The sequence below is a fragment of the Diabrotica undecimpunctata genome, chromosome 1 (genome assembly GCF_040954645.1).
Source record: "Diabrotica undecimpunctata isolate CICGRU chromosome 1, icDiaUnde3, whole genome shotgun sequence".
In the NCBI taxonomy this organism is placed as follows: domain Eukaryota; kingdom Metazoa; phylum Arthropoda; class Insecta; order Coleoptera; family Chrysomelidae; genus Diabrotica; species Diabrotica undecimpunctata.
The window spans coordinates 189765366-189790105 of NC_092803.1; the positions used below are offsets into that span (position 1 = coordinate 189765366).

Genomic DNA, 24740 nt, shown 5'->3' on the forward strand with positions numbered 1-24740 from the left:
TAAAATGAAGAACTTTATTACAATTTGTTTTTTTTATAAATAAATAACTCTTCTACAAAGCAAAAATATCTTATGAGAAAGTTCTACAAGTATAATATAGATTACATATGTATTGACATCCATAATAGTTCTTCCTTTTCTGTAAATCAAAATATGTATGATTAAATATTGTATCAATGAGTTTCTTTTGATGCTTTTGATTACAAACAATAATACTGGCTTCAGCAACATGTTATCAAAAGTCCAACAGTGCCCATTATTTTTATAAACGAACTAGCTATGACCGAAACGCAAACAAATTTCATTTAAATCCACAATAAAACCCAAAACTAAGTTTCTTAATTTAGTAGTAACAAAAATGATCACAGACATTAATTTCCTACTTATCATACGAACATATAACATAGATAAACAAACATCAGAATGTCAAGTTTAACTAAATGACAATCTCAAGCAGAAATTACTAAAAGAATTTCCTATTATAAAACAAATAATAATAAATAACACATATACAGAATATACACTAGATAAAATAGTTAATTAGAAACTAGACAAACATGGTTTAAATCTCATTCATTCACAACGACCAGAAAATAAGGCCTCTATTCCATTACGCATAGAACGATGTGTCCCCAACATTATTCATAGGACAACAGGGATATGATAAGCACATACGATAATAAAAGAAAACATTCGAACACAAGACATATTCACTCCACGTCTTTAGCTTGTTATTCAAGACTGAAAACAAGCATTTATTCAATGACTTTGTTAATATTATACAGGGCGTTTCATTATGTGTATATATTTTAACTGCACAAATTTGACCTCAAAATGTGACAATGATTTAGATACCGTAAAATGGAGTGTCTAGCAATAGTTGTAGTATTATAGTCGTTGTAGTAGTTGTGTAGTATTGCAACAAAACATAACTTCAAAAAGTTATTTGTTCAAAAATCTGAAACTTATCAGATATTTGAAATATAAAGGGGAATTTTTACTCTAAAATAAAAGTAATTGATTGTTTTATAAAGCAAATTATGTTGTATTATGCTGACATAGCTGTTTGACTGAGTTTGAGCTGAAAAAAATCTGCCTATTTTCATCCAACAAAAACTTTGCCTATAAGTATGCCATTAATATTCTAAATATTTTACTTTATTGCTTTAAAAATGGCTATGTGTATTCTATAAACAAAATTGTGTTACGCATACAACAAATAATTTATGTTAAGAAAGTATTTTTAGGCCATGTCAAATTTTTACAAAACTTGAGATAAACAGCAACACATTTTTCAATTGCTTTTCACCCCTCAGTATACATACAGCTGATCGGTTTTGTGTCTTTTAGCATATAAATTTGCTGTGGATTTTAAATTACATCCTAAGAACTACTACAACAATTGTTTTTGATTTCAGGAATAATTTGTAGCGAAGGTAACAAAAAAAAGCCTCGAAAGTATGTGAGTATTAAAAAGTGCAAATATGATCCAGAAGTCATTAAAGAATTAATTAATGATGTACAGAATGGTCTTGGTTTTAGGAAAATATAAAATAGAGCAGACTTTATTGTACAGACATATGAAAATGGATGCGACCAAGAAAAAAGCAGTCAGACCACCCTGTCTGAAACTGTCTAGTATGACACAAGAAAGAGCTATTGGCTCATATGTGTCAAAATATAAAAAGATTCAAAGCAGCTATTACTGAAGAGACTATCACTGAATACTTTGCTCATCGGTATAGAATTAAAATATATTCCAGCATTAATTATAATAAGACCAATTGATGCGAACGCCCAGGTCAAAAAGTGGTTATTGCTCGTAGGGTTGTAAGTATCGCGAAAGCATAATGAACTCCATAAAGGCTTCCTCGTCGGTTATGTTTGCTGCTGCTGGCGATGGAACCATCCTCCTCCATATGTGGTATATAAAGCACAACATATCTATTACAACTGGAGAGTTGGATGGCCACCAAACTTCCATCTCCAAATCTCCTTTGATTCTTATTGATTTCAAGATTGGGTTAAGACTATAGCAATACCTCATTTATCAAAACTTGTTGGGAGTAAAGATCTTGTTTGGCGACAACTTAGCCTCACGCCCATCTGTAGAAGTCATTAAATTTTGCCAAGAGCATAACATCAAATTTGTTTTTTTTTCAAAGAATTCTTCACATCTTACAAAATGTCTTGACATGACTTTTTCCCACCCACTTCAACAGACTTGGAGATTCGTCCTTCTATAATGGAAACAACGCCAAAAGATCGATTCCAATTCTTCTTAAAGAGCTATAAGTGACACTAAAAGAAATTAATGTTGTTTCAAAAAATGAAGGATATGGAAGCAATGAGACAATCTGACAAACCAAAAAAGAACCAAAGTATCGGTCCTTCCTGACAAAAGCGTCGAAGTTGTAGAAGCAGATTTCTAATGACAAAGATGGATATACAGCACGACCTAGCAACGGGAACAAAAGCCCAAATAACAGCACATAAAAAGATAAAAACCTGTTAAAGATCATGATGAATCAACTTCAGATTGAAGAGTCTAATTATTCACCCCAAGATAATGATGCAGAATGGAGGGAGAGTTTTTGTGAAAAGGAGTAATTTGCATTCAAAGCTTTGAAGGAAAACGAGTTGTCAAAGTGTTCATTTGGGGACTTTGCCACTGTCAAAGTTATTGGAAAGACCAAATATTCATTTCGATTATATGTTGTCTCGGTTGTTAAATTTGACGAAGAGAGATATATTGGAAAGTTTTACAAACACTCCTCCCGTGATAGATAAACTCTTTACCGCAAGATTGGAAAACCAAAATTGTGCACATCTAAGATTCCAAGGACTAATTACTTTTGACGAAGATTTTGAAGGCTTAACAATACATTCAGTTCATTAATTATCTTTACATTTACCAGAAGTTAATGATTATACACCATTAAGGTTAAATATTTTCCTCAAATTTTACTGTGTGTCAATGAGATATTTTTTTTAATATGTCAAATACATTGTCTGAACAGATATCATATGTGTTGTTATTTACCCTTTGTTAGTTAAAATAGTGAAATAGTAATATATTTACAAGTGTTGCCATTTCATGGGATGAATAGGAACAGATATATTTATTTATTTTTTTGAAGCATAGCTTTCTTATAACGGTGTGAAAAAAATAAAACCAACTGTAAAAGATCGCACGACCACACACTACTTGGAGTAGTAAACGCAGTCCCATGCGTGTTTATTAATAAAATAGAATATAATAAAAAATTAAAAGAAAATTAAATTAAAAAAACTGCTCTGTGCTTAGACGATAAGAAAGCTATGCTTTTCCTCCTTGGTCACTCCCAGAGTGTCACCTCAAGTTTTTTTGTGATATAAATAAGTTAATTTTGTTTTCCATTAGATTAACTTGTAATGCAGTACCATAAAAAACTTTTAACCACTTAACAACATATTTCTGAGTTCAAACAGAGTAGCTGTGGTAATCAAAAGACAAAAAACTATTGCTATACACCTCATATTACGGTCATATTACATCAGTCAACTATTTAATATAACTATCTAGCTATAACTATCTATATATAACTATCTATATATATATATATATATATATATATATATATATATATATATATATATATATATATAGCTAATTTGATTACCAAATATACCACTTGAGATTTTTAAAACCACAAAAATTCGACGTTTAAAATCACATATTACGAGAAAAAATATTTAAACTGGCTTACTAAACAATTTATCCTTCTGATAATTGTACATAAAAACGATTTTATCATATATGAACAGCTGATACGGGTCTTCAGCATCTCATTATGGATGTTAATAATATATATACATATTCATATAAATTAAAAGTCTATATTTATGAATTCAAATTAAATTTTAGTAAAAATTCAACATCTTAAAACATATTACGGAGAACTCTCCCACAAGACTTTTATATCTCGAAAAATACTATACTAGTTTCATACATCAATTATTATAGAAAAATATAATAAAATAAATAAATAATGTATGTGTACATTCATTTCGAAATATAATTAAACATTGATACAAAACAAGCCGCACATTATTTATCGCGGAACGGAATAAAATGGAAATTTTGAAAAGCAAATTAACTAATTAAAGTCCTCAGACTACCGCGGGCACTAACAGCGGAGAATGGATAAGAACGTAGCTTAATTGCCTGGATTGCAAACGATTTTTTGCGTGATTATACCGCAGCTCTCTCCACTATTCAATGAAATGTTTATTAATTCGCGACGTAGAATTGCACGAGCATTCAAAACAACCCATACACTGAGATCCATCCTGTCCAAAACCAAATCTAACAGCATGCAAGAGAGATCAAATAATTGCAAATATAAAATACCCTGCAAACGAAACAATTTTTATGTGGGAGGAAACGCAATACCACTGCCAGGATAAATGAGTATGAAGCATACATCAAAAACAGAGACTTCGACAAATCAAAGATACGTAAACATGACTGGTACAATGAACAAAGAATACAAAGGAAAGATGCATCAATATTAACGAAAAAGAGAAAGATCAAAGAAGCAGCTCTTAATGAAGAAAGATGTGTAGCAAACCCATCAGCAGAATCTAGGAGACTTTGGTTGCCAATACTAAACGAAGAAATCAGCAACAAGAATATACCAACATTGGCGAATTAATAGGAAATCGGAGACGCATCATCTACAATGATACATAATATATATGCAACACACACCTACCTTAGATAGATAAAAAACTGAAAAATAATTGGAGTTTGTTTGTAAAAAATTTTCGTAACGCCATCGGTTTTCAAGAAAAAGGGCATTGAAGAAAAAAAATTTACACTTTTTTACGATTTTGCCGAAACTACTAGCAACATAGTAGTTACAAGTATTATTCAGGGCGCTAGTTACAAGGTTCATACCAAGTATTATTCAACAAACTTTTTTAAGGGTAGAATTATTATTAAAAGGTTGACTGCCATGAGTACCACATGTAGGTACTCAGTTAACTTGCCATTTATGCTACAGCTCTTCTAGAGAATGTTGACCCATGAGGCCACGACGATTTTTATTTATTATTTTAATTTAAGATTTTATAAGAATCTTTTGGGGGTTAATTAATATCTTTTTCAAGTATTTCACACCATTTTGAACCTGAGTACCTATGTTGGTGCCTATGCGCCACCTCTGGCACTCACAATAAAATACTATATTCTAATATTTATCGGCCTGCAGATTTCTGTAAACTAAAATTGAGAATATTAGGGGTTGCTAAAGACAGATGTCTAACCTATTTAAGCTTTTTACAAGCTCTAACAGATAGTTGTCTGTTGTTCCTTTCCGATGCAGTCGCGATTGTAAATTGTAAAAATGGATTCCAAAGAAGAGAGGAGATTACTGCATTTGTTTGAGACTGTAGAAATACGAAGTGGTTCATCGTCTATTTCGGAGTTTCATGACAGTGACCCAACAACGAGCCCAGAGTATGCACTAGACAGTGAAGATTCGGACAGTGAACTGGTATAATAGTGTCACTTTGGCAGAAAAATTACTGGTAATTTTACTGGTGTAATCGTTTTAAAGTGGAAAGATCGGCGAGATGTGCTTGCTATTAGGTTCGAAGCATATGCCTTATCTGGTAAATGTGATAGAAAGAAGAGAAGACAAACTTAAACCGCAGGTTGTAGTAGAATATAATGCAGGAAAATCCTTCATAGATGTATCGGATCTAATGAATTCGTATAATTCATTTTAAAGGAGGTCATCGAAATGGTACCGAAATGTTGCCTTTGATATTTTACTAAATGTTGCCGTTGTAAATGCCTTGTCACTTTATTCTAAAGTGAAAAATCAATCAATAAAAATAACACAATTTAGAGAGGAAATTATCAAAGCTATGCCTATTAAACGCGATTGTGTAATGCCTGCTAATAATTTACATAATTTAGTAAAATGTCTGAAATCGCTGCAGCCAATGCTATAGGGATATTATTACCAAGCATGGAAGACAAACAGCACAAAAGGAGACTCCACGTGTGTGGACAAAGTGTTTTGCTTGCGCGAAATATTTGTGTTCTGACTGCTTTTTTAAGGTACATGCTGCCAAACTACAGTAATTTTTTTTTATTATCATTTATGTTAAGGTGTCGACTATTTTTTTGTACCGTTTTCATATTAAAGAACATAAAAAGTTCTTTAATATGAGAGTTTCAAAATTAAAATACATGAAGAATTAACCGAGATAATTTCAAAAAATCCTTATTTTTGCAGTAATATATCAATGTTAATAACTTTGTTTTTTGAATAATGACATGTAATATAACTATTGAAAATTGTGACAGTTAATGAGTTATTAAAGTGTGCTAAATTTCAAACGGATCGACCAAATAGCTTATAGGTTATTAAATTTTTTTATCCCGGAGGGCGATTATTTTAACAACTGTACTTGCCCAAACAGTCAATCTAGAGGTATTTTGTAAATCGTAATCGATCCTTTGAGGCTTCGTTTTTAAGGTGTGTATAGGTGTTTAGAGGAATAACGAGAGTTTGCTACTCCGCTAAACAATAAAATACACATACAGATCAAATTTCCACGTTAATGTGCGGAGATTCAGAATTTCCGTTCCTCAACAATGTGCGACCTACTTAAATATGAATGATGATATATACCTTATTTATTTCAAATAACAATTAATGACATAATTACAAAATATGTACAGAGTGTTGCCTGCTTGTTGATATTGTTTGTTAACTGTGAAAAAGAAGAATAATCCATAATTAGAAAAAAATATGTCACAAATAAGCAAAAAAATTTATGGAAGCTGATAAAACAGTTCGCATAATTTTTTTCGTTGAAAAAATCACGTTGAATTGACATGAAGCACATTGTATGTTAAAGGACTATCTCAAAACAATTAAAAGACACTGATAATAAAAAAAACGTTTAAATTATTCAATAATTTCTTATAAACTGTAGGAGAAAGTCGGGTAAAAAGGTCCGCTAACATATTTCTCATAATTTTCATAAAACCGCCGTTTAGCTTTATTACCGACGTAGAGAGGGATCTTAAAACCATGAACATCAGGCAGTGGCGAAGCAAAGTATTCGACAGGGCAGAATGGAAAAACATTGTTAAGCAGGCCAAGACTCACAAAGGGTTGTAGCGCCATTAGAAGAAGACTATTAGCGCCACCTACGTGTGAAGATGTGTGAAGTATACTAGGTTAGTTTCAATATAACCTACAAAAACACATGGAATATGGCTAATTTCGTGCTCACAAAAGTTGTGTTTTTAGGCGTTTTGATTAAAGTAAATAGAATTGTTTTAATGTATTTTAAAAAGGTATTTTTTTGTTTATTTCATATCTGTTGCAATTTCTCTAATTATCAGAAGTCACTCATGTAAATTCGTTTTTATATTTTATGCAAATTTGAGGCAAATGACCTCGGGGACCATTAAACCCTTGGTTAGCCTACCAAATAAAGTTTTGAGTTATACAGGAATATTTTTTTATAACAATCCAATGTAGGTATATTATATTTACAGAAATGGTGGTTAGAACAACTCTGCCTGGGGGCAGAGAAATCAGCAGAAAAAACCAAATGTATGACAATATCGAAATACCCCTACGATGTAAAATCGAAATTGACGGGAAAATATTAAAGCAGGACGCTTTATAAGGAAAATAATAAAGGTTTAGATATCTGGGAATAGATATAACTAGTTACGGAGATGTTGAAGAAGAAGTACGACAACAAAGCTTAAAAGCAAGTAAAGCAGCGGTATCTCTTAATGGCACAATCTGGAAGAACAAACACTTAAGACAAGAAACAAAAACAAGAATCTATAAAGCAGCAATTAGACCTATATTAACATACACGGCGGAAACAAGACCTGACACATCTAAAACGAGTCGACTACTAGAAACAACTGAGATGAAAATACTAGGAAAAATATCTTGTAAAAGTCTGTTGGATAGGAAAAGAAGCAAAGCCATAAGAAGAACATGCAATATAGCAGACAAAAATGGATGGGTGACAAAACGGAAACAGGAGTGGAACGAACACATTAGTAGAATGGCAGAGGATAGGATAGTATGAATAGCACAAGATAAGTCACCAAATGGACGAAGAGGTATTGGTAGATCAAGAAAAAGATGGTGCGATAATTTAAACAATTTAGGAGGTTAATATCGAAGAAGAAACAGGCTTTAAAGCCTACATACAAGGAGGAAGAAGAAGAAGTGGTTAGAACTTTTATTCCGAAGATAAGACCACAACAGCAATCAAATTTTGAGACTTGTCTTGGAAAATATTTTTCATGGCTGCCTTTTAAAAGTGCTTATAGGCTTTATAATCTACCTTTGAGTACTTTAAAAGGAAGAGAAAAAATTCCCGAAAATTATTGGTAATTTCTTTTAGGCAACAGATTATTTGAAAGCATTGGTGGATTCACTACAAGATTGTCCAAAAAATTGGACATTTACTTAAAGGAGTATGTTTTAGAGAGAATACCAACAAAAATTCAGCTGGAAAGGCTTGTTTTAGAGATTTTCTGAAGAGAAATCCAGAGATTTCTTTTAGAATTCCTGAAGCTACCTCAGCTGCCAGAGCGAGAGGCTTTAACAAATAGGCAGTCGCTACGTAGTTTTTTTCCTTTTAGATGAAATACAAAATAAAAATATCAATCCTATGAGAAATATATAATATGGATGAGTCTGGTATCGAGTCGACATCTAGCAAGTTGCCCAAAATTTTAGCACATAATGTTTTAACGGCTTACTTAGATATAATTTTTTTAAAGAAATGTGTTGTGCTGTACTCTTTTTACTGTTTATTAAACTGTACTTAACTATTTTCTTTTTTGTTATTTTTATCTAAGACACCATTTTGCCCCACTCTCCCCTATTTGTAATAGATTTTATTTGTGCATTTTATTTATTTTGATATTTTTTTAAAACTATTAATTTTTAAAGAGACCAGGTAAAATAAATAAGGTATATAAAAGATCTGGAACAGAATATTGTCAAATATATTTATTACAAAAATAAAAAAGAACCGTTCAAAAACTTTTTGAGGACAATTTAATCATAAAATCGTTTACATTTACATCAACTAATTTTTTACAATCAGTTAAAAATAAAAAATGAATATATATTTACATAATAAGCGACCAGGCTTGAATCGAACCTGCCAAACATAGATCTGTGGTGTAGTCGAAAACTTCTGATTCCTTGTCAGGCAAAGGTTGTTAAATTTAAATAAAATAACACATTCCCTAAACCGATTTGACAGTTAACTTTTTAAAATACATCAGCAAGTATTTGTAGATAAAATGAGCTAAATAAAGAATCGGATCACAAACTATCTGTATTAAAAATTATTCCTTAACTCACTTTTCCATTGTACTTTTCCTCTTACAACATCTTTGTCAATCAAGTTCTTCTCTTCGCTGTAACTTGCTTCCTTGGCCTTGGTCCAGAACCAATACTAAAACCGCCTGTCGTAGGTGCTCCAAATGCGGGAACTGCAGGTGTAGTACCAAAAGAGGTACCAAAAGCTGGTGGGGCAGTATTACCGCCCGTGAAGTCGAATTTTTTGGGAGTTTCACCTGATGCAGCTCCACTGAAATTGAAACCTCCCGGCTTTTCGTTCGCTCCCGCTCCAAATGTAAACACTGGGGCTTGGTTTGGAGTACTGTTTTGTTGTTGGTTAAAGTTGAATTGGGAAGAATTAAATGTGTTCTGTGGAGCAGCCTGTGGTTTGTTGAAAACGGAACCTATATCAAAGGGGGATAAAAAAAGTTGATAAAACATTCATTAGATTCAAGAAAGTGTAATTCTTAACAAATATTTCATCAATGAGCATTAAGTTTTCTCTCTAATTATAGTATGGTTTCGAAATTGTAGACACTAAATTCCAAGAAATGGTGATTCTCAGTTATTCTTGGTCTTCCAGTGGCATAGCTGAACTATATCGAACTTATATGAGCTCAAATAAAAAATCAAGTATGAAGAGAAAACTTAACTTTTAAAATGAATGATGTGAAAGGTCTGCTAGCTACTGCTATAGAAAACGTCACGCCCAGCTCATGGAAAAATTGCATTACAAAAACTAGAAAAGAAGAAACAAAGTTCTTCATCATCCAACTAATTTTCTTCAGACGATAGTTGATGTTTTGACTTTTTGTGGATGTCTACTTTGCCTCATATAATTTATAGTTAAGTTACATTAAAATACTTATATCTTATATAACTCCTACATACGTTACTAATTTTTAAAAGCTCAATAAGCTTCACATAATTAGGTTTTAAATATATATATAAACATCAATTTGGTAAAAATACGTTTTTTAGTACATATGATTTTTTTCAATTCACTTAAAAACGTAAACGATACGCTACTGTGTGTGCAGTTAACGTCCACACTGAGTGATATATATCTCTGTAACTTGCGGCTTGATTATCTACTATTCTTTTCTACTTATTTGAATTACTAATATTGAAGTTGAATAATTATATTATCATTAACGCTAAATTATCATTTCTCGGAATTTAGTGCCTACAATTTATATACTCTACTATAGCAACTACATAAGTAATATTGTTCTGAAGCTATTTTCTTGTGGCATTTTAAATTAATTAATATTTAAATGGGAATAAAAATTCTTCAGAACGATTTCCGAAGTGGAAATTGAAACGTCAATAAATGTATTTTAACCTTTAATTGTGGCTTATTCCCATTTAAATATTAATTAATTACATAAGTAATTATATACATACCTGAACTGCCAAAAGGTTGTGATGGCTGTGCTGGAGATCCAAAGCCTTGGGTGGGGACAGAGCTTCCAAAAGCAGGTGTAGTATTATTACCAAAAGCTGGAGCTTTATTTTGAGTTCCAAAACCCGAATTCTGTGCTCCAAAAGCGGAATTAGTTTGTCCAAAGTTGCTTCCGAAAGAAGTAGTTGAAGTATTTGTTGAAGGAAATGTACCACTGGTGGTGGTTTTGGCTGTAAATGCAAATGGAAGGGCTGAAGTAGAAGTAGTTGGCATACCACTTCCAAATGGACTCTGAGTAGTACCAAACACAGAATTGGTAGTAGTTGTTGGTGCACCAAAAGCTGTATTTGCTCCTCCAAAAGCTTTGTTGTTGCCACCAAAATTGAATGAAGGTGTTGTTGTAGTAGTTCCAAATGCTGGAGTACTTGTAGTAGCAGCTCCAAAAGGCGCTTCTGGAAATGAGGATCCAGTAGTTCCAAAACTAGGAACATTAGTACTTGCAAATATAGAACCAGGAGTTGTTCCAAATGCAGGTGCTGTTGTGGTGCCAAATCCTTGTGTTGTAGTGGTAGAACCCCCAAAACCAGTGCTAGCTGTAGTAGTTGTAGGACCAAAGTTGAAACTCGTTGTGGTACCAAAACCGGCAGTATTTGATTTTGTAGTATTAGAAGTACCAAATCCACCAACAGAAGTAGTTGAAACACCAAAGTTACTGTTTACTGATGTATTGCTACCAAAAGGAGAATTTAAAGTTGCTGGAGAGGTAAAAGTACCTCCAAATCCAGAACTAGTAGTTGTTACTCCAAACACATTACTACCTGTAGAACCAAAATTCGAAGATGTTGTTGTAGCTACACCAAAACCAGAAGGAGTACTGCCAAAACCTGTAGTGGCAGTGCCAAATCCTGCATTAGTTGCACCTCCAAAAGGTGGAGTTGGAGTTGGGTTAGTTCCAAAAGCTGGATTTGGAGTTGTAGTATTTCCAAAAGCTGGGGTTGGAGTTGTAGTGGTTCCAAAAGCTGGTGTTGGAGTTGTGGTAGTTCCAAAAGCTGGTGTTGGAGTTTTAGTATTTCCGAAAGCTGGTGTTGGAGTTGTAGTAGTTCCAAAAGCTGGCGTTGGAGTTGTAGTAGTTCCAAAAGCCGGTGTTGGAGTTGTGGTAGTTCCAAAAGCTGGTGTAGAGGTTGTAGTAGTTCCAAAAGCAGGGTTTGTGGTAGTTCCAAATCCTGAAGCTGCGGTACTTCCAAATCCTGATGTGCCAAAGCCAGGTGCAGTATTGTTTCCAAAACTAGTAACATTACCAAAACCACTAGAAGTTGTAGTTGCAGTGCCAAAACCAACAGTGTTTTGTCCGCCAAAACCACTGGTATTTGCTGTAGTAGTAGAATTATTAAAACCTGCATTTTCTGTTTTAGGCAGTTGAAAACTGTTGTTAGCATTTCCAAAAGCAGGAACTGTTGACGTGGTACCAAAACTATTTGTAGCTGATGAACTTGTAATTAGATATTTATTTGCAACAGAAGTAGAAGTGTTAAAACTGGTTGTAGCAGAAGTAGTGATAGTATTAACTGATGTAGCACCAAACTTTAAAGAACCAAAACCACTTGATGTTGTTGAAGGTTCTGATTTTGCACCAAAGGTAAACGAGCTGTTAGGGGAAGATGAACTTGTTCCAAAGGCAAAAGTTGGTTTGTTACTAGCAGTGGAGGACACTGCAAATGTTTGATTTTGTGGAGCTGACAGTACTGAAGTAATTGGTGGAATAGTTGCAGTAACTGTGGATCCAGCAGTGGTAATTTCAACTGCTGAAGTAAATGTGCTAACAGTTGAATTTAACGCTGGTACACTAGTACCAAAAGTATTAGAAGTTTTAGGACCAAAAGAGAACTGTGCAGGTGTAGTATTGGTTGTTTGTCCAGTACTTGTCACGTTAGGGGTGATAGTAGAACTGCTAACGACTTTTGAATCAAAAGCTGGGGCTGCAGGTTTAGATAAGTCAAATTTGAATCCACCCATCTTTGGTGAACTAGCAGTAAGTGTGGATGATGGTGAAGAAATTGCAGGTTTATTACCAAAATTAAAACTAGGAATAGTTTTAGGAGCATCAGCACTTAGAGATTTTGGAGTAAATGGAATTGAAGATGGTGTACTAGCATTTACAAATGTGCCACTGGCACAAGGAACAGGTGAAGAACCAGAGCTATCTCCTTGAAAATATAAGCCACCATGTTGTGTTGAAATACCATCACCTTTACTTGCCACTGAAGATTGTGGCAGTACTGTTTGTTCTCGTTTCTCTGTAGCTATACCAACTGAATGTTCAGTACTTGTTGCTGCTGTAGTGTCAATACTCTGTGAAGTACTTTCTGGAATTTTAAATGTTACATGTTTCTCAATTTTCTTGGTTGACTTTTGACCAGGTGATAAAATTGATACAAGTGGTTTTTCTGCTTTAGTAGTTGCTTCTGTTTCAGGTTCTGCCTCATCTACTTCATCTCTGCATAAGTCCTTATAACTACGCTCTAGTACAGCATCTTTTCCAATAAGGGTTCCTAGAAAAGATGCCAATCTATTTTCCCTTACTGTTGATAAAGTACCTTCATCAAAAACTTCATCATTTGATACTACATTTACAACTTCCTTATTTTCTAAATCTTCTTTACTAGCCTCTCCATCAGATTTAGTTGTACTTGCATTACCAATATTTGATACCTCCTCTAGAGTCTGAGTTTCAGCATTTTGCAGTTTTATTTCTTTAGTCTGTTTTGGATTTTCAGTCAATGTACCTACAATTACAATAATAATTATAAAATAGAAAATAAAAATATGTAGTGTAAACATACTTATACTTATGGTTTTTCTTTTAGGTTGTGTGGATTCTGTTCTTTTAAAGGCAAAATCCATAGAGGATCTAGAAGCAGCATATTCGTCATACATGCAGATTTTCTTAGAAACCGGTTTTGAAGGACTTGTATTTTCCTGGAGGAGGGATTCATCTCTTAACCTTTTACTAGAATCAACATGGTCATCATTATCTGTTCTAAGTCTTTTTCCTGCATCTTTTCTTAATTCCAACTCCTAAAAAATATATTTTTATCAATACACTCACAAGCTTAAAAAAGGATAACAGTTCCAAAGAGAAAGGTGTTCTTAAAAGTATGCTGATAATGTTATGGAAAATTATAGGGCTGTTTGTAACTAATCAGTATGACCCAAACTATTTGAATGTCTTGTAAATAATTTGTTAACATGGGATTGTAAACATTTAATTGCTGTTTCAAAACATGGCTTTTCTAAAGGTAAGTTTACAAGCACAAACTTAATGTTGTATACTAAATTAAAAGGCTATGGATTTGGAGGTAGACTATTTAAGTGGATAAGTAGTTATGTGTCTTATAGGTGTCAGTTTGTAAAATATATAAATTGTTTATCTCAGTGAGTATCTGTGACCTCAAGAGTTCCTCAGGGATCTCATATTGGGCCTCTCTTATTGTATAAATGAGGACCCTAGAACTGAAGGGGTATAAGTGACATTTTTGTAAATATTTTATTCTATATGGAGGTAAAAAGGTCTAAGCGCTAAGTCTAACAAGTGCTGCTTTCTAGCGGCAAGTTACTTAGCCTCCAAGCAAACAATGAGTAGGGCTTGGAAGAGAAGAGATACAAGTGCACTTGTACCCCTGTTCCACTGTGTCAGACTGTTAGTTGAGATTGTTATCATTTTGGATTGGTAGTGTTTTAGCTCCTAAGAAACACTTTAATGTAAATTGCTGCGTTTTATGTTATTTGAAACTACAGTGTTTTTAAGAAGAGTTTATTTTGTTTCTTTGTGGAATACGGAGCTAGGGATAGATGATTTACCTGCTAATGCGTTTCCATCCCCAAAGCAAGAAATTCAGGTGAAGCCTACAAGGACAAAAAACACAATACCCATGAAGCTATTAAGTTACGAGAACTTGAAAATCATCATTTTTGGAATCATCATCATCAATGACATTACAGCTCGTTATGAGCCAAAGCCTTCTTCAGAACAATCTTCCATTCGCCCCTGTCTCTGGCAACTCTTCTCCATGCTTTAACTCCAATGGATTTTAGATCATCCTCTATGTTATCTTGATACCTAAGTTTTGGTCTTCCTCTGGCTCGTCTTCCCACTGGTCCTCTGCGGTCGAAAATTTTTCTGATCGTTGCATCTTCATTTTGCCTAATTACATGTCCTATCCATCGAAGGCGTGCTAATTTAATACATTTTACAACGTCATGTCCCCCAAAACTTCTATATAACTCAAAGTTGTAGCGCCTACGCCACAAACCCTGTTCTTGGATTCCTCCATATATTTTCCTTAGAATTTTTCTCTCGAAACGTTTAAGCAATTCTTGGTCGTTCTGTGTAAGTGACCACGTTTCAGACCCGTATGTTTTATTAGTCTTGACTATTAGTGGCCTTATTAGTGTTTTATATATGGTAACTTTAATTTTTCTGGGTAGTTTTGGGGCCATATGTTTCCTCAAGCCATAATAGCACTTATTGGCAAGCACTATTCTTCTTTTAATTCCTTCGCTGACATTGTTGTCTTTGGTTAGCAGCGAGCCCAAGTAGACGAAGGTGTCCACACTTTCCAGTTCCAGATCATCAATTAATAGTCTAGGTATCTGGTTGTCTGATCTAGTACAATACATATGCTTGGTTTTCTGTGCGTTTATTTTTGACGTGACAACGTCTTAAATTAGGTAGTGGCTCGGAGTCACTCATGAAAAAGTGTAACGCCCGCTCAAGTCTGTTACGATGAGTCACCGAACGAGAGAGAGGCCCGCCGGACCGGCGAATGCCTTGCGTCTCTCTCCCACTCAAACATGATCGGTCCGCTGCGCGCGCAGCACTAGAGAATTAGGCGCGTTGAATCGGTGCGTGCTTGTGTCTCTGTCTTTCTCGAGCGTTCTTGGCGTTGGAAAACCGAGAAAGCGTCATAATACAAGTTCACACGTGTGGTTAAAGTATCGTCAGCTGTGTCTGTAGTGAAAATGTGGAGTGCTTAGATTCGTCATTTACAACAACTACAACAATAAAGGTAAATAATTGTACACTAATATTTCATTATCGTAAACTATGATTGATTGATTAATTGTTAGATTGACACAAAAGTTGAGAAACTGAGTTTATAGGTTATGTCATACTATTGACAAATGTTGATAGTGTTAAGTAAATTATTAGTTTAAATCACTCTGCAATCAATCGTAATTCAGTCGATTGAGAAGAAACAGCGCGTATTGCTAGTCAGGATGTGTTCCATACATACATATGTAATTCCATAAGAGAAATCATGATGCAGTCGACACATACAATGTTTTAGTAAACAAAATATATTTATATAGTTAAAATTTGTGCAATTCTTATTTTCATTCAATTCCTTGTTCCTATTGTGCAATTTAATAATATTCATATCAATAAATATTCTACCGAGAAAAAGACGTTGTCACGTAAAATCTTCGCCCGTAAAACCGACTTTACAGGCAACCGATTTTTAATCCCATTCTAAGTGCAGATGCCCTTAGCCAAAGATGGTGATATTCGTATTAATATGGCACTCTCGAATTACTTTTTTTAGTGCAAGGTTAAATAAGAGACACGACAGTCCATCTTCCTGTCTCAGTCCATTTTTACAATGGAAGGGTCTTGAAAAGTCGTTTTGGATTCTGACTACACTCTCTGCGCCTGTGAGTGTAAGTTCCATTAGTTGAACAAGATGAAGCGGCATGAAATTGAAATTCCACCATAGCCTGTAGAAGTTTTTGTCTGTTGATTGAGTCATATGCGGCTTTGAAATCCACAAATATGTGGTGGGTGTTGACTCCGAACTCAAGCGTTTTCTTAAGAATCTGCCTGACTGTAAAGATTTGATCCATTGTTGATTTATTGGATCGGAAATAGTTCCCAACTATTTGTTCAGCATAGGGGATCAATCTTCTGTACAATACGTTGGACAATACTTTATATGCCACATTAAGTAGGGTGATGCCCCTATAATTATCACACACCATCATATCTCCCTTTTTGTGAAGAGGGTGCAATTTTGCATCATTTTTGGAATAAATGTACCAATATTATTTCACAAGAACAAAAACTTTCAATTTTTAAAGAGTATTTAGCATTGGGTACTGGAATCTCCCAAACAGACTAAGCATATAAAAATAAAAAAACTAAATGCAGTTAGCAACAAAGAGGTTTCATGTCTTTATAATCTGGAAAGTTTTAGAGTATGTAAACAGTTTATAATGAAAACTCTTGAAGTCTCTAACAAACTTTTACAAAATGTAGTTAAAAGCAAAAACAAAGTCTTCTCAGCCGTGTCATGAATAGACAAAAGAGGAAAGAATTTACCTCCGAACCAAATTTCTAAAAGGGCAATGGAAATCATAAAAGAGCATATTAATCAGTTTCCTAGATACACAAGCCACTACACTAGAAATAAGACTCCGAAAAGGAGGTATCCTCATCAGGAGTGTAATTTGAAAATAATGTACAAACTTTATTATTATTTCTATAAGGAGGAAAAACAGGAAGAACCTGTAAGTGAAAGCTTTACAGCATATCTGTCATAAATGTGACAAATTTCAGATAAAAATAAATCATGGTTAGGCAAAAGAAAATGCTTTAGCTCAGACAGAAAACGTAAGGCAAAAGCTGTAAAAACTGCAAAAGATGCAAAAAACTATGCTAACTCCTAATGTGTCAACTTTTAAATCATATTATTTAAGGCAACTATGGACATATAACTTAGGGGTCCATAACCTACAGACTACGATCCACTTCTTTGTGTTACACGAAGGTCAGGTATCAAGTGGATGCCAAGAAATATCATATTATTTCCTAAAATATATCAGAAGTCTTCTCCCATCGGTGAAACATCATTTGACAGTAAAATTTTGGCTTTATATTGTCAGAAACACTAATATTCAAACAGATCATCGCTTTTTTATAAGTGGCTGGTCTTATAATAAGTGTGACCAAGACTGTGGTTGGATAAAGTTAAAAAAGAAAAGAACCTTAATGTACCTCAACATAAGATGGAGCTGATAACTTCTACAAGTAGAAAGTTGTTTACAGTACAGATGGAAAGATGGATGATTTTTTAGACTTTCACATACCTATGCCATACTTCAAGAAGAGCGAAAGTGAAACACACCGAGCATGCAATGCTTGCATTTTCAACAGGACAAAACCTTTATCTCTGTTTTACAATAAAACGGCTGGAGGTATCATAGAAGAGTTTAGAGAGCTATCTATGAAACCCCTTCGAGCTGGCAAAAATTCTGCCCTTCAGCCAGATATTTTGCTGGTACCGATTGAAAAAAGGCCTCTCATTAAGCAAACTAAATATTCAAATTTTTAACAGTTACTTAACTACGTATCTCCAATTTACTAAGAGTCTTTGATAAATCTGCGACATGATGGTCAAAACGACACTGATGTAGATGAATCATAAGTTAATTGTGTATTAGTGTTATGGTGTAGAATATATTTGTACAAAAACTTAATGATCTATATTTGTACAAAAACTTAATGATCTTTTACATTTTTTACCTTTATGTTGAATTTCTTAGAAGTAAAAGAGTACAAGAGCTACTTAGCAACATAAAAATAGCGCCAAAATGAGTAAAGTCAATAAAATTATGATTTTTTGTTACCAATAATAATATTAATGCCTATAGTTACTAAACCGGAGAAGAAAAACTAGCATTAAAAAATCATGGCAATTACAGTGAAAGCTCAACTTTGGACGGTATTTACTCAAAATTTACTTTTTGTCACTTATACCCCTTTCCTTCTAGGGTCCTCAAATAATGTACCTTTAGAGGCACCTAATAATATCAAAGAATTGAGTATAAACTTCTAAATTAACTTATAAAAATATCATATTAGAGAAACTTCAACTACGGCTTTAAAGATATTGGGATTTATTCTTAGAAACTGTAATCAGCTTTCAGTACAAACTTTAAAAATGTTATCCTTTAGTTTAGTTTGATAGGTTTTGGTATGGTTCTCCCATTTGGTCTCCTTCATACAATAGTGATATCTTTGATATCTATCTTATTTTGAGGATATGTGCTTACAAGATTGGATTTATTAGACAACAATACACATATGATGATATATATTCAATACTTAATATCTCGTCACTACTTCGTAGAAGGTTTGATTGCAGATTTGTTTCCTTCATAAAATTATGAATGGATATGTTGAAGTTCCAAAGTTACTAAGTTTAATAAGTTTTAATGTTAATACTAGAAGAACTCGTAATACTAAGATTTTCAACATTCCATTTCATACTACAAACTATGGTCAAAATTAACTCATTACAAGAGTTTAAGAAAGCAATTAATGTTTTGAGTATGATTACCTAATAAGTTAACTTACTAATTTAATTTAGTTTAATTTTAATTTTAGTTTGTTTTTTTTAACAATATTTTTGTAAAAATGGTACATCTTTAAATATATAAATAAATAATGTGGTGTTACTTGGAAATATTAAAAGGTAATTAGAACCAAAACTGAAACAGGTTTGGTGAATGGGAGGACTGAAACAAAGGATTGAGAGAAAATATTTTAACACTTGGTAGGAACAACCAGAATTGTATAAAATGTTCATTTGAAGATGGAGTTACTATACATATACAGTGGTAACTTAATGAGAATGCTTATAGTGATAAACTAAATGATAAGGGGTCAAATTAAAAATACATATCTTAGGGCAGGTTAAATTTCACAATCAGAATCATTCAATTCAAAGAATTGTTAATTATTGGATGCCTAGAATCAGTAAGATTGGAAAGACTAGATGAAATATGGACAAGACAATTGCAGAGGTAATTAATTTTGTTATAACCTTGATAGAAACATATGGACAAAGATAATGGTGGAAACTGACCTCATTTAGGGATTAAATAAAAAATAATGATGATGAATGATGACTTACAGGCTTTATATGAGTTCTACTTACCTCATTTGCATGTATTCTTTTCCTAGATATTTCTTTTAGAGCATCAAGTACACTTCTAGTACTAGTGGAGTTTCCTGAATGTCTTGAATTTAGTAAAGTATGATTTCCTCCAGTAGGATTGACTAGACCTTCTAATAACTTTCTATTGTATTCTGGAGTATGTTTCACATAATCTAAAAATAATTTATTGGATTATTTGGATGAAATATCAACAGTTACAAATACATAGAATATATTTTATATTTTCTTTACTATCCAACAATCTTTGGTAAAAATAGCATTTTTTTATAATAAAAATATTAGTTCAGTTAGTTAATAAATATAGTCCAGTCGTCAGATTTTTGACCTCTACGAAAATCATATGAACAAGCTGAATTTTGCTGAGAATGTCAATTTTAAGACTCCAAAAAAGATGCAAAAAAGTTTCCCACTTCTACCCAGAGGCTTCCACTAAACCCACTCATAGAGGGGAAAACAGGGAAAAAATCAATTTACCAAGAATCTGTATGCCATAGAAAAAAATGTGGCCAAGATGATTTTTAACAAAAATGTTTGTCACCACTTTTTCTATAGAATATACTGTTCTCTTAGAAACAATATTTGAAGCAACCAGTAATTTTCAATGTCAGGTACATTTGTGTGAAATCAATTTTAAGCAAAATTTGTATCAACTCGCCAAAAAAATGTATAAATAAACAGCACAATTTTTGCCATTGATGAAATATATACTGGGCTGATAATACATACCTGGGCTTGCCACCCTAACTGTTACATGTCTAGGTTTCTTTTGCAAGGTAGGCAGCTTGTTTTTGAAAAGATGTACTACAGGAAACAGGCCCACACTTCCATATTTTTCCTGGTGTGTCACAGGACGTCTTTGTTCTTTTTGTCTTTCTGTTTCTTCGTTATACTGTACAATCCTATTTACTAATCCTGGGCTTTTTGCATCTTCAAATGTGCTAACACTTAAATTAAACTTTGTAGAGGCTAACAACGGACCTGGCTGATATTTGGAGGTAGTTGATCGGACATATTCTCTCCTATTGTGTCTTGGTGGAGTAGCCACTTCTGATAAAGAATATCTAAAATATGTATTGAATATTACTTTTCTAGTTACAACTAAAATTGGTTTTCTTGTATTTAAAAACAACAACATAAAAATAATGTGATTATTAAATGTTTTAAGATCTTACCTCCTGGGAGTCATTATTTTGTTCTTGGGTGGAGTTGCAAAAATGCTGTTTAAAGGTGTGGAAGTAATTTTCGGAAATAGAATACTTCTACTCGTGTCATTTATGGTTTCGTCTTTAATATTCGTCAAGTTTGTTTTAAAGTAACTGGGTGAATCAGATAATTTTGAAGAATTAAACATTTTGTAAAGCTTTCAAGGTTATGTTACCAATACTGAAATGTTATTAAGGAGAATATAATGTTAACCACGAGGTGCAAAGTTATCACTTGTTTGATTTTTCTTGTTTGTAGACAGAGTCTTTATAACATCAGAATCTGAGAACACGATTTATTTAAAAAACTACAATCACACCATTTCAAAATTACAACGAGCAAAATTGACTTATGACATTCATATTTTGATCAAAATTGACGTTTGTAGTATGACGTCATACTAAGTACCAGTGATCTGAAAAAAAAATTACAAAAAATAATTTCTGATTTTACACCTGTGTGCTCCTTAATTAATAGTAAAAATAAATGAAAATTAGGACGATTTTCACATTTGGTCTCATTAAAGATAGCTACAAAGGAGCTGTGAATTAAATTCACAAAACAAATTTTTGACGTTTGACTGTGTTGTCATGTCTTATAATGTATATGTTGTAGGCTTCAATTACAAATAGAGAAGCTTTCAAAAATACATTTTTATTATATTATTATATGAATTATGCACTTTTTTTATTTTTTTATATACAACACGAACGAATAAATACTCGTTTCTTCTCATATAAATTGCAGTTAATTATTACAACATTTTTTGTCATTTGCCTTTGATAATAAGCTAATAGATTTGGCAATCCTCAAACCACTAGTTGCCAGATTGTTACAGATGGTCACCAGATATCTGTGGAAAGTACCTGAATACTATTCTTATTATTTTTTGAAAGAATTTCTTTTTTACTGTTATAGTTTGTTAACGTTCTATTGGATTTTTATTAATTAAAAATCACATGCTATTTTCCGATTTATTAAACAAACATGGCAACACAATCAAGAACCAACATTTCGTCTATGAACTTTAATTGACAGCTCAATTATAGCTATCTTCAATGGGACCAAATGTGAAAATCGTCCGAAAATTACTAATATGTGTGGCAAAGTCACGACAGAAAATGAGAAAACAATTGTTTCCTGTTGTTTGACCCTAAAAGTGGTCTTTTACATTACTTGTATTCGGAAAATTTTATGGCAAAATATACAATTTCCAGCTTTTTATTTTCTGTCTCAACATTTGAATTTAAAAAGCAATAGAATATTGTGATATAAATGTCAATATTATCATGACACCCTTAACCAGAGTATACAGATCACGACATTGTTTTATTCACCATACAACACAATGGCAATCGCTGTGACATGTTACACCTTTCCACCTCTATATTCATTTCACAGAAGCATTGAGCAAAAAGACAAAAGAGGGAATGTAAAGGTAGTGGGGGCAAAAATATTGTTAGACAGGAAGTGCCATCTTGAGAGGCCAAATTAAACAAGGAAAGAGAGTCTTTTCTTGTTTAAGAAATCAAATTTAGTTGGGTTATGTTATTATTTGTCCATGAAATCTTATTTATATTGAAGTTTTTTAACAATTGTTTCACATTTTAGACTGTTATCGTTAATATTTAATTAAAATTTTCTGGTCTAAGACACATTCTGAAAACTATTTTATAGCTACTGTTAATAAGTGTCGAAAAATTTAAATTTGGCGCATTCGCATTTCCGGATATGTCCGCCATCAGAGGCCACTTTTTTGGTCGCCTTTTCATAACGATTAGATTCCCTCTTTTGTCTTTTTGCTCGATGCACAGAAGACAAGGTTGTAATTGTAATTGTCAACCTAACCTAACCTAACCTTCTTACCTTGTAATTTGTAATTGTCACATCATTGACATTAAAAACTTAAAAATTTCAAATGAAGTTCTGAAAGAATAAACAAATAATTAATAAAATGCCTATTACGTTGTATACCGTCCAAGAAAAAGTGCAACTTGTAATATGGTACTTTCAGGGTCATTCGATACGCGAAATAATTGATTTATTTATTGTTGCCTTCGAGAATAGACCCCCACCAACTATTACAACAGTTACAAATACCATTAAACATTTTCAAACTTCGGGATGTGTAAACAGTTGTAAAAAGTGTCATGAAGGTAATTAACCACGTGTTAATAAATAGTGTACAAATTGCTAGGGAAGTTAACGTGTATGCTCGAACTGTCCAGCGATTTCTCAAAAGGATTGGTATCACTGTTTTAAGATACAACCAACACAAGAACTTTCCGGAAGATAACTTTAGGCGGATGGAGTTTTGTGAATTTATGTTAGATAAACAGAATGAAAATGTACACTTTTTAAAAATATTTTATTTTCTGACGAATCTTCATTTTCATTACATAAAAAACACAATCCATCCGTTTCAAGGTATTATTCTCGGAATAATAAGCACCTCAGTGTTGCAGTGCGAACGCAGCATCCGCAAAAGTTAAATGTTTGGACTGGGATGTTGGGCGACCATATTGTCGGTCCATTTTTTATCGATGGAAACCTAAATGGGCCCAAATATTTACCACTTTTACAGAATGAGATCATTCCGGCAGTTCGACGCCTTCCCGTTAATTTTCAGGAGGTTTATTTCCAACAGGATGGGTTGTCGGCTTACAATTCTAGAGTAACTATTGACTTCCTCAATCAAATGTTTCCTGATCGACTGATAAGTACACATGGTACAATTAAATGGCCCGCTAGATCATGTGACTTAGCTCCTAACAATTTATTTTTTGGGGTTTTCTCAAAGAAAACATTTATAGGCATCAGTTTGAAATGCCACAAACCTAGTCGAATTAAGGGCAAAAATACTTCATTTCTCTGCAAGCATTACACCAGCCCTACTCCAAAATATGAGGAGAAATCTGTATGACCGATTTGGTTACAGTTTAGCACAAGGAGGTGGAATATTTGAACCCTTAATTCATTAATCTGCTTTCCTAATTTTTATTTTTTGTTAGGTACATTTTACAAACTTTGTAGGTTCTTAATTAGGTAGTATTTTTTATGTTTAAATTTGGAAGAATTTTATTGTTTTTTTTTTATTTAAAAGTACAAACGATTCTTATTCTGATTTTTTTCTTCTTTCTTGTGTTATTCAATAATAAGACTTATTGTAATAAGCTTTGTCCATAAAATTTGTACAATTTTCAGTGACAATAAAGCATATTACTTATTTACATACTTATTTATTTGTATTTCTATTAAGGCTAAAAAATAACCAAAATCTTAGTTTTAGAGCGTTATAATAAATATACTCAATTCCTGTGGTCAACAAAACAATGTCGTTATCTGTATACCACAAAGTATAGAGGGGTATATACTCTGCCCTTAACCAACTATTGAAAATAATATGAAGTATACTCTCTTTATCGAGATATTCTGTTAATATACATCTCAAACTATACTATGGTCAAAAAATGAACTTCTTTATTTGGTAGTTTTGTAATATTTATTTAAATTATTTAATCTGTAAACTGCAAAAAAGAATCAAGTAATTAAATAGAATTGGTATATAAGCTTGTCTATATTTCTTTGTTGTCCATAAATTTGGCATCTTAAAATATTTATTTCATAACTTGTAACTCACCATTAACACATATGCTGTGCAATTAATCTAATTTTGAACTTATACATATCTTAAATTTCTTTAAGAAATAAAACACAAAA

The 24740-nt window shown here is 32.9% G+C and overlaps 1 protein-coding gene across 2 annotated transcripts; it reads right to left on the reverse strand.

Annotated features, from left to right (window-relative positions):
- Positions 1–21394, reverse strand: LOC140432761 (uncharacterized). Of its 2 annotated transcripts, XM_072520853.1 has the most exons (7): positions 20990–21394; positions 20544–20878; positions 19797–19969; positions 13641–13875; positions 10803–13583; positions 9417–9799; positions 1–139 (listed from the first exon to the last, which is right to left on the reverse strand). In XM_072520853.1, the coding sequence occupies exons 1-6, from the start codon at positions 21166–21168 to the stop codon at positions 9456–9458; spliced, it is 4047 nt and encodes a 1348-aa protein (XP_072376954.1). In that variant the 5' UTR covers positions 21169–21394; the 3' UTR covers positions 1–139; positions 9417–9455. The 2 variants fall into 2 exon arrangements, with proteins under 2 accessions (XP_072376954.1, XP_072376953.1); XM_072520852.1 differs by having other exon boundaries at positions 1–9799.
- Between the last annotated feature and the right edge of the window lie 3346 nt (positions 21395–24740).